Below are 18,582 nucleotides of genomic sequence, written 5' to 3'. Positions count from 1 at the left end.
TATTGCCAAATGGCATAAATTGTCAGCTTTTGTGCATCGGCCTGATACGACATGATGGACATAAAATTAATGAGTTGTCTAGCTTTTTCTTTTTTCCTTTTTTGTCAGCTGCCCTTGCTAGTATGTTGTACATCTGCTTCGGAAAGGGTGATAGTAGAAACGCTCCTGAAGTGCTAGAAAGAGAAAAACCACACGCACGCACACAAACAAACCGAAATTAACGCGTACGAACTGTAGTCGGGAAGAACGTGAGGTCTATTCGATTCAGCCAAGTTTCTCTGCACCTTCTGCACCTATTCACGGTGCACTGCACCTAGATTCCCCAAGGTGCAGCAGCGCACCCTGCACCCCCGTGCTCGATTGAACGGGGTGCGAGGCAAGGTGCCGCCGCGGTGAACTGCACCCTTGAACTTTGCAGCGAGTGGGTGCAGCCCGGCACCCCTGCACCTTTTCGTTTGTGGTGCCGTGCACCTTTTTTCTGAATCGAACAAACCTGTGGTCTCGATGTTCTGTTCCGCTGCACGATTGTGACAAAGATTTTTTTACGATGCAGAATTTTCAGCCCCAAGGTTGGTGTTTGTTGACTGACGACGACATAAGTGAAGTACGTATTAAAGTATTTTCTGTTTTTAATTCGTTATTTAACCCATGCAAAATCTGCCCGACTCTTGGCCAATACCGGTGAGTGGGTATGTGCCAAAGGCATTAAGGTCAGCATCGTCATTTTTCAATTTGGAAGCACAGTGACGCGTTGGCACTTGACTAGTTGTGTAAAGTAGTTTACTGTTTTCGGCGTCATTTGCACTTTGCAGACATTGGCGAGTAACAAGGTATCACAAACAAGGTAGCCAACTTCGCGTCTCCCGCGGATGGAGAGGAGGGAAAATGGGAGGATCGTGTAACCAGATTTAATGACATCGCACAACACTACAAATTACAAAGGTGCCTTTTCCCACCACTTCGCCAAAAGCTCGGCAAAATACAATCTTTCGAATGGCGGCAGTTACAGACCAGAACATATCCGAGCCCGGTGAACTCGCACCTTATTTACCCAGACATATGCAAGACAGATTAATGTAAGAACCGTGGTTCTAGAGTCACTTTGGAACATATACTATGGGAATGTAGAGGTGTAACAAGCTCAGCTTTGCCCTTGGTGATCAACTTTGGGCTGGCCAGCAGGCCGAGGAAGCCGCCAGGACTCAAGAACTCCTGGCCGTCACCTAGGCGGGACCTTTTGCCCGTCCCATAAACTTTCAGGACCTTTCAATAAAGTTCTTTGACTGCCTGACTGAAAGCTTTAATAACCGAGAAATGGAGGTAAATGCCGGACGCGATTGGGATTCCCCCCCTATGGTGTACTAGAATGGGGCAGCGTGTCGTCCGTATAGCAAAACAAAGCGATCACCGTTGCACCGAGCAACTCGATTAACAAGCATGGTGTCACGCGTTCACAAGCAAACGAACATCTCACTCGATGACCGCCGAAATCTCTGTCAAAATGCTGGAGCGAGGAAGCGCGGCAGCAGCATCGAGCGAACTAAGCCGCGAAAACAGCGCGCGGCCGGACTCCGTCGTAGATGGCTTTCAAGATACAGCGGCCCGGACAGCCCGCCGTAGAACGCGACGAAGGACGGCGCCCTTCCTCCCTGCTTCCATCGCTTGCGTGCGCGAGATTGAGCCGCCATCGCCGGCTCGCCGTCGCACGCTTTCACTCGCACATGCAGCATACGCCGCGCGGCAACTATTTTATCGCCCTTGGACTTTATATGGAACCTCACGGCGACACCGACGACGATCGCAAAAATGTGCCTGGAGTGCCTATATAATTGCGATAGCAATAATGGACTCCGCATATGCGTGAAACGAGGTACATGACTGACAGACGCGTATCCTCACGTGATGTGAATGTGAAAGCAACACGACCTCTGTAAGTTGTCACCATTAAGAACATCACAGCTCTACCTTAATCTACATTGATCCAGCTTGCTCTGATTTGTGCCGACCTTAATCCGCCCTAATCCACCTGGCTCTAATTCATACCAACCTCAATCCACTTTTATGCACTCTAATCCGCCTTTCTCTAACTTGTGTCATCCTTAATCCACACTAATCTTCCTCAGCCAGCGTTAATCCACCTTAATGCACCTTGCTCTAATTTAAACCAACCTTAATAGACCTTAATCCCCTTTACTGTAATTTGTACCAACCTTATTCTACTTTAATCCATATTAATGTACCTTGCCCAAATATCCACCAACCTTATCCACTTAAGACACTTTAATCCACCTTCCTATTATCTGTACCAGCCTTAATCCACTTTAATTCACCTATATTCATTTTACTTCACTTTATTTTTATTTTCACAATACTGCGGACATCTGTCCAAACAGGAGGGGGCTACGTGAGCAAATACAAAAAAAGCAAACATACAAATATATACAAGCGTTACAGTCAACAAGATTCATCAAGTGGGTGGCTGTAACCAGTGGGAATTTCCAGGTAGGGCGTTCCAATCATTGATTGTTTTCGGAAAAAATGAGTTTATGAAAATGTTTGTTCGTGCAAAGATCTGTTTTAAATACTGGCTGTGTTTGTGGCGGGAAATTCGAGATGTGTCCTTAATAATATAGTCATGCGGTTGTATTCCTAGTTTCCCGTAATAAAGCTGGCGGAAGAAATTTATTCTGGCAGTTTTTCTTCGATCAGTTAGTGGTTCCATGTTTACGGCTTCCAGCATACTCGTTGGGGACTCACGCCGTTTGAAGCGCTTATAAATGAAGCGCGCGGCTAACCTTTGAATTTTTTCTAGTTTTTCAATACCTACCATTGTGTGAGGATCCCAAACGATGCTCGAATATTCTGAGAGGCTTAACGTACGTTTTATAGGCTTTTAATCTTAATGAGGATGTGGAGTCACCTAATTTAAACTTTAGAAAACCTAATCTTTTTCGGGCTGCACAGGTTATATTGTCTATGGTAATTCACTTTAATGTCTACTTTAATTCACTTTCGACTTTTTTTTTATTAAGGCCCCTTTACAGCCGCATCGCTCCAACTTCATAGAACTCATCAAGTATACTGCGAACCCATTACCATGGACATGGCGCTCTTTGGCCATACTTGGCCCTTGCGCCATTAAAAATCAAACATTCATGTTTCATTCAATTCACTTTAGCTTGTCACCTTACTTTAACTTGTTCTAACTTTTATTCACATTACCTCAGTGGAATTCACCCTGACTTTAATTCTCGTTATTTACCCATGTTAACTAAGTAACGTTCTTGCACCATTTATAATCTTCTGTACTCCTACTGACGTCATACAAGACGCTGATCACGTCACATTGACTTTTTTGGAACCACTCGTTGTGGACAGCACCGGGTTTTCTGCGTCATTGGGCATATGATGATTTCCCATCAAAAGGAACAGCAGTAGTTTGTGCAATTTAGTAGCAAGAAAATGCCAATAAATAGTTTTTTCTCCGCGCCAACAGATAATGAATGGTACAATCAGCAAGTCCAACCAGCAGGGCCCGAGCGAATATAGGCACTGCTGAGCGTATTATTTGGGAAGTTTTATTATGTGGGGGGAGGGGGGAAAGGGGGTGTTATTTGCGATGTCGACGTCAAATGCGAACGTTCTGCAAAATTTGAGCAAGAACAGTGTCGCGGGGAGCGCAATATCATATTTTGAAGACGCGTAGCCAAATATTCAGGACCCTGCATGTATATAGCGATGCGCGTTGTGGCTGTGCCAGTCGGTGTTAGGGGTGATCGCACAATGCCTCAATATATCGCGAAATGAGAACACGTATACAGCTGCGCTCAAATTTCGCATCAGGTAGTATCGTAACCATCGGGGATTTTTTTCTTGCTTCGTAAGACGCGTAGAATAAAGCGCAAAAGCCTAATAACATGCTAACTGTAATTTAAACAATAAGTATGCGGCGCTTAGTTACAGCCGACTTATGTACATTATTCTCGTGTACTACATCCGAAGTACCAAGGCTTCATCGCCACTTTGCGCCACTTACTAGCTCGTTCTTGAGGCTGTCTCCGCCAATTTAAAGTTGTAATTCCTACATGAGCATTAGCGCGGGCGCTCCTATCTGAATACAAGGGAAAAAAAAAAGGATCGTTTTTCTCGGCAAACACTGCACCAAGTTAATTTGGTGAGGTGTCATCACATTTTTGTAAATTGCACGTAATAGTGCACTCTTAAGCAAAATTACACTCTATTGCGACACAACGATAATCGCCATCTGTCTTGTCCGCATTTCCTTTCTTTAACGGGGCGAGCCCGGCACCTCTCAGTAACGAACGGCATGCGCGTTATCAGCATGCCATAGCATTCCCGACAGGAAAGTAGCGGGCGCGGCGTTTTCAAGAAAGGAAACGCAAGCAAGGCAGATGACGATTATCGCTGTGTGGCAGAGATACACCCCAAAGGGTGTAACTTTAAGAGTTGTAATGGTTGGGGCCGGGCATGAAATAGATGGTAGCTGGCCCATGCCGTCGTCCAACTTATCCACGCTGAGGACGTTGTTGAAGGGAGAGACTTGTTCTCATCATCATCATCATTTATTATTCCCTTAAGGGCCCCATTTGGGGTATTACATAAGGGGGAGGCAAAACAATAATACAAACATCGAATGAATAGTCATGCAGAAAGCAAAAAGACAAAGGCAACAACTGAAAAGACACTAGAAGAACAGGTTTTTGCATGATTAGCTGCAAATATGGGTGGTTAGTAACTCTCGAAATTTCGAAGGGTTTCGCTCTACAACAATGGATTCCGGGAGCGAGTTCCATTGTTCTATTGCAGAGGGAAGGAAGGATTTGTTAAAAGCGTTTGTAGAACCATGAAGGCGTTGGATACATAAAGAATTGAATAGACGATGTGATGAGCGAATGGGTGGAAATAAAAGTGAGGAACGAAGGCCAGGAAAGTTATAGTACAATTTATGGAATAGGCAGAGTTGCGAAATTATGCGTCTTAATGCTAAAAGGGGTAGACCAATGGATAACTTTAAGTTAGTAACGCTGATAGTGTTGTCATAATTCGATAAGATAAAGCGGGAGGCACGATTTTGAGTAGCTTCTAAAGTGTCAGTCAAGTACTTTTGATGTGGATTCCAAATTGCAGACGCGTATTCTAACCTGGTACGGATGAAAATTTCATATGCTAGTTTACGAATCGACGGAGGAGACAAGGATAGGGATCTTTTAATATAGTTAAGGGATCTTGAAGCATCGGCGGTTATTTGTTGGATGTGGTTCGACCAATTTAGTTTGTTAGTGATGATAACGCCAAGGTAGCGGTAACTGTCGACCTCGGATAAATTCACAGAGCCCAAGGAGTATAGAAATTTGGATGTAGAGCGTTTACGTGATACATGCATTAACTTGCATTTGGAGACATTTAGATCCATCATCCAGCGTGAGCACCACTTGTCAATAGAATTTAGGTCATTTTGCAGAATGGATTGGTCAGTGTTAGTAGTGACACGACGGTAAATAACACAGTCATCGGCGAATAGACGTATTGTGGATGATATGTCTGTTGGGAGGTCGTTAATGTATATTAGAAAAAGGAGTGGGCCGAGGACGGATCCCTGTGGTACACCGGATATTACTTTGGTAGTATCTGAACAGCGACCGCCAACACAGGTGAACTGGAGGCGATCTGTCAGGAAGCAAATGATCCATGATAGGATTAGAGGGTCGAGATGAAGGCAAGAAAGTTTGGACACTAGTCGGTGATGAGGGACGCGGTCGAAAGCCTTTGAAAAATCTAAGTAAATTACGTCAGTCTGAAATGAAGAATCTAAGTTTAGGTGGAGATCTGTGGTGAATTCGAAAAGTTGTGTTTCGCATGATAAGCCTGGACGAAAGCCATGTTGTTTGCTAAAGAAAAAAGAATTTCTGTCGAGGTGGGAAGCTATTTGGGAATAAATGACGTGTTCTAAAAGTTTACAGGCAATACATGTAAGTGAGATCGGGCGATAGTTGGATGGGTCGGAGCGCTTACCAGATTTAAAAACGGGGGTTACTTTGCTTAGTTTCCAGTCTTTGGGAATAGTACCCTCGCTTATAGACTGGGAAAAAATGATTTGTAATATCTGGCTAGAAATGACGTTAGTGCCTTTTAGTATCTTTACCGGTATGTTGTCAGGTCCGGGGGAGCTAGATATGTTAAGTTTATTGATTAGGCTTGCGATTCCTTCAGCAGTTACATCAATGGGAGGCATTTCATTGCCGCAAAATCTTGGTAAAACAGGAATGTTGGTGGAAGATTCACAAGTGAAGACGGAAGAGAAGTATGAATTGAAGACGTCAGAACGCTTTTCAACTGGAACATGGGACCCATTAGGATTAGTTATGGTAATGTTATGCGACTGATTTCTATTTGGTGCGAGTATTTTCCAAAATTTTTTCGGGTTTACACGGATGATATTGAGAAGATCCTGGTGATAAAATTTTTTCTTAGAAAGCTTCAGAAGGCTGTTGTACTCGCGCAGGCAGGTGAAATACTTCTTCCATTTAGGGGCGAAACCACATTTTTTTGCCACTCTGAAAAGCCGCTTTTTCTTCTGTGCTAGTTTTTTCAGTTGGTTTGTGTACCAAGGCTTTCCCATGACACCACGAATACACACAAGAGGTACGTGCTTATTGATTAAGCTGAGTAGCTTATGCTTATATAACAGCCAGTTTGTATCAACAGACCTTCTGAAGGCAGTTGCTTTGAGGTATTCAAAAAAAATATTCAGTTCGGTGTTAATTATGGAAAAGTCAGCTTTTTTGTAGTCCCGAATTAGTTTTATTGAAAGCTGTTTGACTGGAACAGGGATTTCTAAATTGAAAAGTACAATACTGTGATCACTCAGCCCATTGACACATGCTATAGACTGAATGTATTCGGGTTGGGAAGTGAGGACCAGGTCAAGGGTGTTTGAGCCACGTGTAGGTAAATTTACTGTTTGTGTAAGGTTGAAGTTTAAGGCTAAATCAAGGAAATCTTTTGACTGGCGGGATGATGCTGTTAGAGTGTCCCAGTTTATATCCGGAAAGTTAAAATCACCACAAATAATATAGTTAGCACGCGGGAATAGAGAAGATGCATCTAAAATGACAGTGTGAAGTTCGTCGATAAAGGAAGGGTCACAATCGGGTGGGCGATAACATGATATGAGAATGCAGGTGCATGTGGGCATGGATATGTGCACACAAAGAATTTCGTGAGTACAACTGTTAGGGAGCTGGTAACAAGGAATGCTGTTTTTCGTGAAAACAAGAATGCCACCACCCCTTCGTTCCCTCCTATCGCGTCTGAAAACAGTGTAGGGGGAATCTGCATGTGATAGCTCAGTGCTATCTATGTCAGGGGTTAACCAAGACTCAGTGAAAATGGCCATGTCTGTGTTATTATCCTCGAGAATGGCTTCAATGGTATCTTTTTTTGACATGTAACTGCGAACATTAGCCAGTATAACAGAAAGTATGCGATTGTGTGATATTTCAAGAGGGTTTAGTAGCGGCTGGGAGGGAAAGGAGAGTGTTGGGCAAGCCTGAAGTGATGGCTAGGATTTAACTGGTAAAACTGAGTCTGATTGCACATCATATAAAAACTGTCTATCATTCATCTGAAGTTTATCGAAGCGTATCTTGAAAGTGGAGGCGTTGTTTTGTTTCGCATAGGCGTACAACTTTTTCCTTGCAAGCCGGACGCGCGATGAAAAATCTTCCCGGATAGAAATTGCCGTACCTTTAAGCTTTGGCCCGGCAGACAGAATATTACACTTATCTTTGTACCGTGCAAGTTTTACTATAATTGGTCGGTTTTTACCGGCCTGGAAACGGCCAAGCCTGTGTGCGCGTTCTATGTCATTTTTGGTTATGGAAATTAGAAGTTTATCTGCACACAGTGAAATAACGCGAGACTCTGATTGCTCCCAAGTTTCATCATGCGCATCCTCAACACCGAAAAAAAGTAGGTTGTCTCGGCGAAGGCGGTTTTCAGAGTCATCGCATTTCTGTACGAGGTCGTTTATTTGGGAAGTGAGTTTAATTATTTCAGTATTGTCACTAGATGCAGGTATCGAGTGATTTGATTTATCAACGTCTACAATTTTCTCAAGGGCGTCGACACGGGCGGATAGACGGCCGACCTGGTTTTCAATGGTGGCCTGTGTAGCACGAATTAGAGCGAGCTCAGACAGAACGGTGTTCTGAGAGGTTTCTAAACGGAACAGGGCGCTAGCAATGGATTCAAGGGATACCGGAGTGGGGATGTCATTAAGAGGACCGGGGTTAAGCTCAATGTCCCCAGAAAGGGCTAGTAAAAGGAAAGTGAGGTGAGCATTCACACAAAATGAACATAGCAAGTGGCACAAAACTTTCCGATTGGCATCAAATGTGTCAGAGGGGCACGACACCGCAATAAACATTCGGTCGCTAGAACGAACACATCTTGCACAAGGTAGGTAACTAACCTGCGCATACAAAGTCGGCATCATGACCATGCTCGGTGCGGTGGCGTGCCCCAACTGGTCCCAAGACGGAGGCTGCTTAAGTAGAAGTAGCGAGTCTCCCACGCCGGAAGTTGCTCGCTGTGGCCAGGTGGAAAGCACGGTTTGAGTTAGAAGTGGCGGGCTTGAGGCTAAGATGGTTTCTTGGTCCGAAGGCAGGGGAAGTTGGCAGGCGATGACATTCCAGTTGCGAGTAAAAGATGAAGGGCAGGTTCCACCAAGAAAGGCAGCCGAGGTGATTGATGATAGCAGCAGCGCCTGCGCATACAAAGTCGGCATCATGACCATGCTCGGTGCGGTGGCGTGCCCCCCCATCCAGAACGAGGAATATGGGTTTACAGTATTTACATGAGAACGTTACAGTTCATCATGTCTAACATGGCTGAAAGAGGAATGCACCCTGAGGAGCCGCCAACGGCTCCTTAAATACACTCTGTCCTTCATAGATCCCTAGATGAGGCAAAACGTCAGTTCACCGCCGACCAATTCGGAGCGTCAAAAGTCATTGTATAGCCGATCCGCCTTTCAGGGGGAGGGTTTATGCATTCATTTCTGCGCAGGTTGCACCGACCACACAAAGGTGAGAGGGTTCTCGCAGACACGGTGCTTGTCCCGAGCAGGCGCCTCTTCATCCCAGTGTCGACTCCGCAGACAATGGCCGCTGCATCTGTCCATGACTTGTAAGCCCCGTGAGACGGCCGCAAGACATCTCCCAGGATTTCCACCGCTTTGAAGAAGCCGTGACGGTGACGGTGAATCTACCAACAATACTTGGTCCACCGACCGCGTTATAGCGGCGCCGAGGGGGTGTTGATGCGGCACATCGTCGCCCCTACAAATCGAGTCGCCGCAGCAGGTGGGGAAGGGTTCCACGGTCGCTTCTGGGAAGCTCGCCACCCCTGCAGCAGCAGCTGGCTGGGAAAATTCTGTATGTCGGTACGCTTGCAGGCAGTTCGTAACAGAGTGTACACTCTTAAGCAAGCAATCAGCCCTTTGGGGTGCATATTTGCCAAACAACAATAATTGTCATCTGTCATTGCTTGTGATTCCTTCCTTGAAAACGCTGCGCTCGCTACTTTCCCGTCGAGAATGCTCTGTCATGATGATAGCGGGCATGACGTTCGTGACTTGGAAGTACCGGGCTCGCCGCGTAAGACATGACGATTATAGTTGTGTGGCAAAAGGGTGTAATTTTGCTTAAGTGGACAAACTTGACATATCGATTAATAAATCGAAATTATGCGAGTAGAACTTTTGCAAAGACAATGTATGAAATTCATGTAAGATGTAAATTGACATATCAGATTTGTCCGCTTTGGATGCTGTAACAGATGCAGTTTACGGAATTGCGATATCAGTTCTTGGTGCAGAGCTACGAATTTGTAAACCTGCGCCTTTATAAATTCGGGCAGCCAACGGAGGATGTCGATCGGCACGTTTAAATGACTTGATCTTGATATATAGCGTAAGCACGAGTAATTAAGACTGTCACGCAGATGCTGGTAGATTTAGATGGGAGGGAGGGGTAGGTTGTCTGGGTGTTCGCTCCACAACTGCTGTACGCTTTCTTGATGAACAGCCATTTGCCCTCTCCTCCTATCAAGTGCTAGCGCCCCCATTTCCCGTGAAAAAAAATTCCTGGCTACGCGCCACTGCATGTAGGCGAACCTAAATGACAGTGTTCTCGCGAGGACAATGCAAGAATATTTATAAAAGGGAGGTGTACTATCGCCTAAAGCTCCTCCATAAACGCTTCCGCGGCGGTGGCGCGTCTATGGAGGGGCTTTACTATCGCCCAGCAAAATTTCTTCTTGACACAACGAAAACTCGTAGTACAGTGCCCGTAGCAGGCCTATGTGGCTTTGCTGAGTCACTTGGTAGAGTGTAGAAGCGCGACTGAACGAGGACGTAGAAAGAAACAGATACACAGACACAGCGCAACCATGGATTCTAACCAACTAGCCTGCCAACGTATTTTAACTGAGTCCTGCGACATGCCTGACATTGGGGTGCCGCCATCGCATTACGGTTGATTCGTACACAACTAAATGATCGCATAAATTCTTTCAGTCTTTCAAGACCACGTTAACCTTCGTTGCAGCTTGGCAGCCCCATTCGAACCGAAAATAAAATTGAACGGCCGCGGACGAAAGGCAGTAGATACGGTTGTCATCGACATCGAGGAAACTGTTCGCTATGGTAGCCACTGTAGCGACATGGTACCAGGCCTCACATTCGGAAATTCAGTACTGTGCATGAAATCGGAAGTTCAGGCACGCATGGAAACGAGACAGAGAAGTGTAGGCAGGTTGGCCTTAGGAGCACACGGGAACACCCCAATTGAGGGGGTGCAGGGGAACATGGGATGGACGTCATTCGAAGGTAGAGAGGCAATAAGTAAACTAAAATTTGAACAGAGACTCTCAACACTGGAGGAAAAAAGGTGGGCAGGAAAAGTGTACAAATATCTGTACATGAAAAGTTTGAACACAAAGTGGACACTTAGAACGAGGAAGCTGAGGAATAGATACCTACAGCCGAGGGAGGGGGTCCAACGTGGTTCTAGTGTTGGAAAGGAGGTGAAGGGGATGGAAAGAAAAATGTGGGAAGAAAGAATGCTCGGAAAGCCAGCGCTATCAATGTATAGGTCACAAAAACAGGAGATTAAGAGAGAGCTCTTATTTGATAACTCGCGGGGCAGCTCACTATTATTCGAGGCTAGGACGGGGGTTTTGAGAACGAAAACATACAGGGCTAAATTCGAAGACGTGGACGTTCGGTGCACAGCTTGCGGAGCCGAAATGGAGACCAGACCTTCACCCGACCCTGGCAGAGGGAACAGTGGCAGATATGGAAGGGGCATTAGGTTTTCCCGGGGAACGAGGGCAAATAGACGAGAAAAGAGTGGCAGTAACAAAGAGGAGGCTAGAGGATTGGTGGAGGAAGTCAAGGGATAGATAATACCATAAATCGGGGAGATAATGTTACCTGTACTGTTTTAGATAGGTATATTGGGGGGAAAAGGGAAGTAAAAACTAGGTTAAGAAAAAGAAGATATAAAGAAAGGAAAAAAAAGAATAATAATAAAATAGGAGGGGGAGCAAAAGGCTAGGTAGCGCCAGCCGCCGCCCGTTACAAAGGGTATAGCCGCCATCCATCCATCCACCCATCCATCCGCTTCGTTTTGTGCTTCCGTGATCAGCAGCTGCGGCTCAGTGGGCTAGAGGGGTCCGAGTGGGATTACAACGTCACCATCGGCAACGATTTCAAGATGGGTACAGGTTAGGTGGCGATGCGGTATCTGCGCTGCATTATTGCGGCGTAACCCTTGGACACGTCTATGATATGATTGCCTATGTGATTGCCACGCTACTCGCCCCTATCTGTGTATCATGAAAAAGCCAGCGCCGCCGCCTGAGCGAAAGAAGGTAGTGAAATTCATTTCTGCGACAAATTCGCGTTTAGATATCGTTAGAACACAAAACGTTAGGATATTGTATTTCAGGAGCCAGCGGCGCAACCTTGATGCTTGCTACGTCCTGGAAAAAGAAAAAAAAAACGATCAGAAACAACGTTGAGTGAAACTGCGAAAGGCCAAGCCGGCCTGTTGAGCAGATCCGCAAAAGAATTTTAGCTCTCTCTCGCCGATTTAGATCGTGGATGTTTGCAGCTGTTGTACACGCATTCAGGGACTGAAAATAATATAAAAAAGACATTGACAACGTCGCGAAAATAAAAAGGTGCGAGCAGCCGCGCTGTGTACACCTGTGCATGCTGTCTGCATTTCCGCTCTGAGGTAAATGTCCCGCAGTTGGTCGTAGCGAGAACTTGCTTAATCGTACACAGGGCGCAGCTTCGCTTAACGATGATTGAGGAAACTACCGAAACTGCGAAAAACTGCTTTGCTACCCGTACCGTTTTTCAGATGGCGAATGCACTCAAGTATACGTCGCTAGTTTTCATCGTAGTCCAGACCACCGCCATGGTGCTATTGCTGCGGTATTCACGCACGCAAGCAGTGCAAGGTCCGCGTTACCTGTCCAGCACAGCTGTCGTGTGTGCCGAGTTCCTCAAGATCCTCACCTGCATAGCAGTGCTGCTGTGGGAAAACGGTAAGCCAGCGTCAACGTGTCTCGGCGTTGCGATTTTGCACAGCCACTAGTTGAAATGGATACGCACAAGAGCTATTCAATAACTTTCATAGTTGCCTGCAGACCCATAGAAAAAAAGCAATGACGTTGCGTGTTCTGATGTTGTTTGTTATTGTGTACATCCTAGGCATTATTTTGTAGCTGCATACGTGTACCGCAGCCCAGATGGTTTTGTAGTGTCGCTGGTCGGTACAGTCAAATAAATGTATCATGTGAAGTTTCAGGAGACGTTCCTACTGTAAAATGACACCTAACATTTCATGTACGTATTTATGTAAACACCGTGTGATTGGTTCAAAACGAATTCCTTTCCTTCCTAAACTCGACGTGTATATGTGAGCTTCAGTTTCATTATTTTTGGTTTCTACCTTTTCACTATCCTGCGTAGTTTTCCATTGAAAGAAGCAATCTTTTTTTTTTTCATGATGCATATCTCTTCAGCAGTATCAGCTGGGGAGCTCTTTTAAAAAGAAATTCACACATTTTTGTTCAGTGGTTATTTACATCACACTTTACATCTCACTTGTTATTCAGTGGCATGTTGTTGCAGGCTTATTGCATATGTCTCGGAACAGCCTTCTCCTTTTCAGCACTTTTTTGCCTTTGTGTACACATTATTATTATTATTTTTTTTTTCATGCTTCCAAGTTGTCATGGGATTCCTACCGCCATTTGGAGGGCTTACTCTCTTGTTTGAAAGAAACTGGTTTCACATGTGTAGGTTGGAGCACAGGATATGTTCGAATCCAGTGGACATAAATTTTCTATTTTTGAAAACAATATGTCTGAGTGCTAACAAGCACAGGAAGAGAAACCATTGCAACGAAGTGGAGAACTTAATCTGCTTATAGTAGTAAGTGGAGACAGATAAAGGGACTGCACAATCAACATAAAGTGGACAGTACAGTCGACTCTCGTTAATTTTACCTTTGTGGGACTGCAAGTTTTGGGAAAATATTCTAAAGGACGCGCAAAAAATGGCAGCAAAATCTATTCAAGCCAGTATTACAATAACTAAATGTGTTGTCATTGGTCAGCGCCGCATAGAACTCAACACTATCATTAGTGCTGACAAAATCTTGAGAGAGAAAGTGCCCCAGGCATAGAGCAAGTAGTTATCATCACTGCAGGGCATGTTACTGCCATCCTAAGGAACCAGTAGCACCGTCTGCTGTTTTCAAACATTTAGTAGCTGATGCATGATGGGGCACCAATAGGAGGTCGAATTAACCAAAGCAACATGCTCCCAGTGCGTTCATTCGTGAAAAGTTGAATGAACTGAGGTCGAATTAATAGGAGTCTGCTGTATTATAAAGCGTGCACTCTATTGTCAAGCATGTGCAGAATATGATACCAAAGTTGAAAGAATTGTTGACGAGCTGTCACCGGACTGTGAGAAAAGTTTCACTTCATCATGTTTTTAAATTGTGATCACAACTTTGGTTAACACAGATATAGTTTTTATGCTTTCTGTTATGCCTTCTGTTATGCTTGCCAAGTCCTTGCTAAACATGTACTCATTCCATGTTAGGAAACTTTGTCCCAAATTGTTGCATATGTCACAATTATATTGTTACATTTTGAATGCATTGAAATAAAGTATTAGTACATCCTTGTAGACTTCAGAGGCATATAAGAAGTATGCAGGATAATTATATTTCCGACAGGCATTAGAATGTTAACAGAATGCTAATGTATAAGATTTAAGTTTAAAGTAAGTATGAATATTATATTACCCACATCGATAGTGGAAGAGAGAATAGCCTAGAGGAATTCGAAATCCTACAGGTAACGCCAGAAGAAGTAAAGAAAGCCTTAGGAGCTATGCAAAGGGGGAAGGCAGCTGGGGAGGATCAGGTAACAGCAGATTTGTTGAAGGATGGTGGTCAGATTGTTCTAGAGAAACTGGCCACCCTGTATACGCAATGCCTCATAACCTCGAGCGTACTGGAATCTTGGAAGAACGCTAACATAATCCTAATCCATAAGAAAGGGGATGCCAAAGACTTGAAAAATTATAGACCGATCAGCTTACTGTCCGTTGCCTACAAAGTATTTACTAAGGTAATCGCAAATAGAATCAGGAACACCTTAGACTTCTGTCAACCAAAGGACCAGGCAGGACTCCGTAAAGGCTACTCAACAATAGACCATATTCACACTATCAATCAAATGATAGAGAAATGTGCAGAATATAACCAACCCTTATATATCGCTTTCATTGATTACGAGAAAGCGTTTGATTCAGTCGAAACCTCAGCAGTCATGGAGGCATTACGGAATCAGGGTGTAGATGAGCCATATGTAAAAATACTGGAAGATATCTATAGCGGCTCCACAGCCACCATAGTCCTCCACAAAGAAAGCAACAAAATCCCTATAAAGAAAGGCGTCAGACAGGGAGATACGATATCTCCAATGCTATTCACAGCATGTTTACAAGAGGTATTCAGAGGCCTGGAGTGGGAAGAATTGGGGATAAAAGTTGATGGAGAATACCTTAGCAACTTGCGATTCGCTGATGATAATGCCTTGCTTAGTAACTCAGGAGACCAATTGCAATGCATGCTCTCTGATCTGGAGAGGCAAAGCAGAAGGGTGGGTCTGAAAATTAATCTGCAGAAAACTAAAGTATTGTTTAACAGTCTCGGAAGAGAACAGCAGTTTACGATAGGTAGCGAAGCACTGGAAGTGGTAAGGGAATACATCTACTTAGGGCAAGTAGTGACCACGGATCCGGATCATGAGACTGAAATAACCAGAAGAATAAGAATGGGCTGGGGTGCGTTTGGCAGGCATTCTCAAATCATGAACAGCAAGTTGCCACTATCCCTCAAAAGGAAAGTGTATAACAGCTGTGTGTTACCAGTACTCACATATGGGGCAGAAACCTGGAGGCTTACAAAAAGGGTTCTGCTGAAATTGAGGACGACGCAACGAGCTATGGAAAGAAGAATGATGGGTGTAACGTTAAGGGATAAGAAAAGAGCAGATTGGGTGAGGCAACAAACGCGGGTAAACGACATCTTAGTTGAAATCAAGAAAAAGAAATGGGCATGGGCCGGACATGTAATAAGGAGGGAAGATAACCGATGGTCACTAAGGGTTAAGGACTGGATTCCAAGGGAAGGGAACTGTAGCAGGGGGCGCCAGAAAGTTAGGTGTGCGGTTGACATTAAGACGTTTGCAGGAACAACATGGCCACAATTAGTACATGACCGGGGTAGTTGGAGAAGTATGGGAGAGGCCTTTGCCCTGCAGGGGGCGTAACTAGGCTGATGATGATTATGATGATGATGATGATGAATATTATATTTATGTGCTTATAAGTATTGTGTCAATGCATAACATGTCACCTCACTTTTGCAAAATAATTTCTAGATGACACATTTTATAGAATGATTTCATAATGTTATGTGTCATTCCCAAACTGTAAATTATTTTCCAGCAACAAAGGTACTCCAGAGAAAGGTCTGTGGAGGTATCACATACGTTTGTTCAGCTATTTCTATGTCATGAATGCAATGAAACTCTTGTTTGTTCTGTTGGGGTTCAACTTAGTGAAAAATTGCATTTTGATCTCCAACGAAGTCAAACTGAACTCAGCTGTGCGGTCTTCTCTGTTAAGGTTTCTCGGTCCCAGCGCTAGTGCTGCAGCTTCGCAATGAAGTGTGGAGGCAGCCGAAAGAAACTTGCAAGATGCTGGTGCCTGCGGGGCTCTACACAGTCCAGAACAACCTGCTGTTCTTTGCACTGTCACTCCTGGACGCTGCCACCTACCAGGTTTGTTTTGTCAATTGGTAGTTGTAGTACTGTGAACTTTTAGTTAGTCTTGGACTTCAAAGTGCTAGAGAATATACTGGCAAGCCTCAGAGTGCCTTAAATACTTTAATGGCTATTCTGATAATGAGTTTCGGTTTCGTGTCTCTTATGAAGGGTGTGTGTCATGGAGCGGCGACACACAAGGTGACCACTTGGGAGCAGGACATTGGGACATTTTGGCACTCGTTCCTGCTCTCTGGGGGCCTTTTATGTTGCTGCATCGAGCTACGTAGTGAGTAGCAGCATAGCAGACAGCCGAGTCAGCTGGAGTAAGTACCAAAACGTCATGTTACTCTGCTCCCACGTAACCACCTTCTGCGTCTGACATCACGGCACATGCACCTCCAGGGAAATGAGACTAATACTAATTCGTAGAAAATCTGTTATAGTGAATTATTTAGGGCACTCTGACTGAGGCTTTTGAGTTTCAAGGTCCAGGATGTTCATATAATGCAACAAATGAAATGTTGAAAATGTCATGCCAGTACTCCATTAAAGATGGAGTTAGTGCTAGTTCTCCTGGGGTTAGTTCTAGTAGATAAACATAAAATACCCCAGGAAGTGGATGGGAAAAATGGCGTTGCGGTAGCTCGATTGGTAAGAGCATTGCACATGTAATGTGAACACGTAGGTCATATCCCACCGAGGGCCAGTTGTGTTTTCACCCACTTTCATTTTCGTTTATTTATGATTTTCTTTAATTAATGTAAGAACTTCAGGTAATTTCCTTTATGTTGTCCTTGGTGTCACTTTTTGCTGGCTCTTGTGATGACAAATAAAATTCGGGCCCCTTGGTTTCCTTTCTTCTTCTCACTCATTACTCCATAAATTCTTGGACCAAGAATTAAAAAAAAAAAAACTTATTCGATCAGGTGCATTGCTGAAAACTTGTAAGTATATGTAATCTTATGTGCTTATTTGTGAATATGAGGTCCTTTATTGATTACCTGATATGGTCATAATGTTATGCAAGCTTGCTTTATGTAACTTACTAGAAAATATTACAAGAAATCAGTTGCTCAGATTTTGCTTAATAGTATGTCAATGGCTTCTGCAGGATTCAAGAAATACAATAAGGCCAATGTTATTGTTCTATCTACCTTTGAACAGAAGTTACCAAACTTGCCGAAAAAACACTCCTCTCAATGTCAGTTTCGACATTTCGCACCTCTTCTTCTGGTGCAGACAAGACCAGTAAAGTTGGCCTATTTGGATTTGTTGCATCAGGCAGAAGCCATCAATAGCCTGTTTACAAAATCTGAGGGACTGATATTTTGCAACTTTTTCTAGCAAATAAAGAAATTTCAAATTTGCATTTTTCTAGCAAGTAAAGGAAGCTTGTGTAATATTATAACGAATTCAGGTAAGCAAGAATGGACGTTGTATTCAAAATAAGCATTTAAGAGGACATACTTCTGTTTTCAGCCCCAGAACTGGAGGAATACAGATTAAACAAAAATTGAATTTTCTCCGACTGATAACTTAGGATTGTGGATGTTAGTTTTCATAATTTCTTTGGCTCTATATTCTATCGCATCCTGAAAATAGATCTAGAGCAAGTTTGGTGACCAGAAAACATGTGTTCCAAGCTGTTGCTTGTGAATGAATTTCAGCACATGAGAACATGACTTTGCACCAAATCACTGAAGCAGGCAGTGGAGTTTTAATTTGTCGCTCATCATGTAATTGCACAAATATTCTTGTATGTTAAGCAACCTTGGCTAGATTTTGTGAAGATTCTTGTTTTTTAATCCCTCATTCTTGTCACCCTTTGTCTTGCATGTAGCTGTACTTCTGGGATGGGCCCTCAGCATGACAGACATTAGAGAAAGAGTTGAGCCAAAAGGAATAATGAAATTGTGGGGTTTGATGTCGAAACAGTTTAAGTGCGTTATGAGGGACAGCATAATGTAGGGCTCTGCATTAGTTTTTACCACCTGAGTTTCCTTAATGTCCACCTATATCAAGATATGTAAGTGTCCTTTCATTTTGCCCCCATCAAAATGCAGCATCAGCAGCTGGGAAAAAGGCACCAGACAGCTGTTGTAAGGCGCCAGCCCTGTGCTGGTGAACAGTGCC

General features: G+C 44.0%; 2 protein-coding genes across 4 annotated transcripts in view; one reads left to right on the top strand and one right to left on the bottom strand.

The window, feature by feature from the left end:
• Window positions 1-4,644: 4,644 nt before the first annotated feature.
• LOC139049571 (uncharacterized) lies at window positions 4,645-8,835 on the bottom strand. Its single transcript, XM_070525116.1, has one exon. It carries the CDS (start codon window positions 8,816-8,818, stop codon window positions 7,583-7,585), a length of 1,236 nt encoding a protein of 411 aa, XP_070381217.1. The 5' UTR covers window positions 8,819-8,835; the 3' UTR covers window positions 4,645-7,582.
• A 2,885-nt stretch (window positions 8,836-11,720) lies between these two features.
• Window positions 11,721-18,582, top strand: part of LOC139049814 (UDP-N-acetylglucosamine transporter-like) — a 37,911-nt gene continuing 31,049 nt past the window's right edge. Inside the window, exons 1-3 of one of the 3 annotated variants that reach the window (XM_070525620.1) lie at window positions 11,721-11,958; window positions 12,456-12,642; window positions 16,310-16,464. In XM_070525620.1, coding sequence (XP_070381721.1) covers window positions 11,923-11,958; window positions 12,456-12,642; window positions 16,310-16,464 — 378 coding nt within the window. In that variant the 5' untranslated portion in view covers window positions 11,721-11,922. Of the gene's footprint in view, window positions 11,959-12,109; window positions 12,327-12,455; window positions 12,643-16,309; window positions 16,465-18,582 lie in introns of those variants that run through there. The other 2 variants (XM_070525618.1, XM_070525619.1) reach the window with 2 other exon arrangements.

Source organism: Dermacentor albipictus, chromosome 9, assembly GCF_038994185.2.
Source record: "Dermacentor albipictus isolate Rhodes 1998 colony chromosome 9, USDA_Dalb.pri_finalv2, whole genome shotgun sequence".
NCBI classification, from domain to species: domain Eukaryota; kingdom Metazoa; phylum Arthropoda; class Arachnida; order Ixodida; family Ixodidae; genus Dermacentor; species Dermacentor albipictus.
This window is presented reverse-complemented; position numbering and strand designations above follow the sequence as displayed.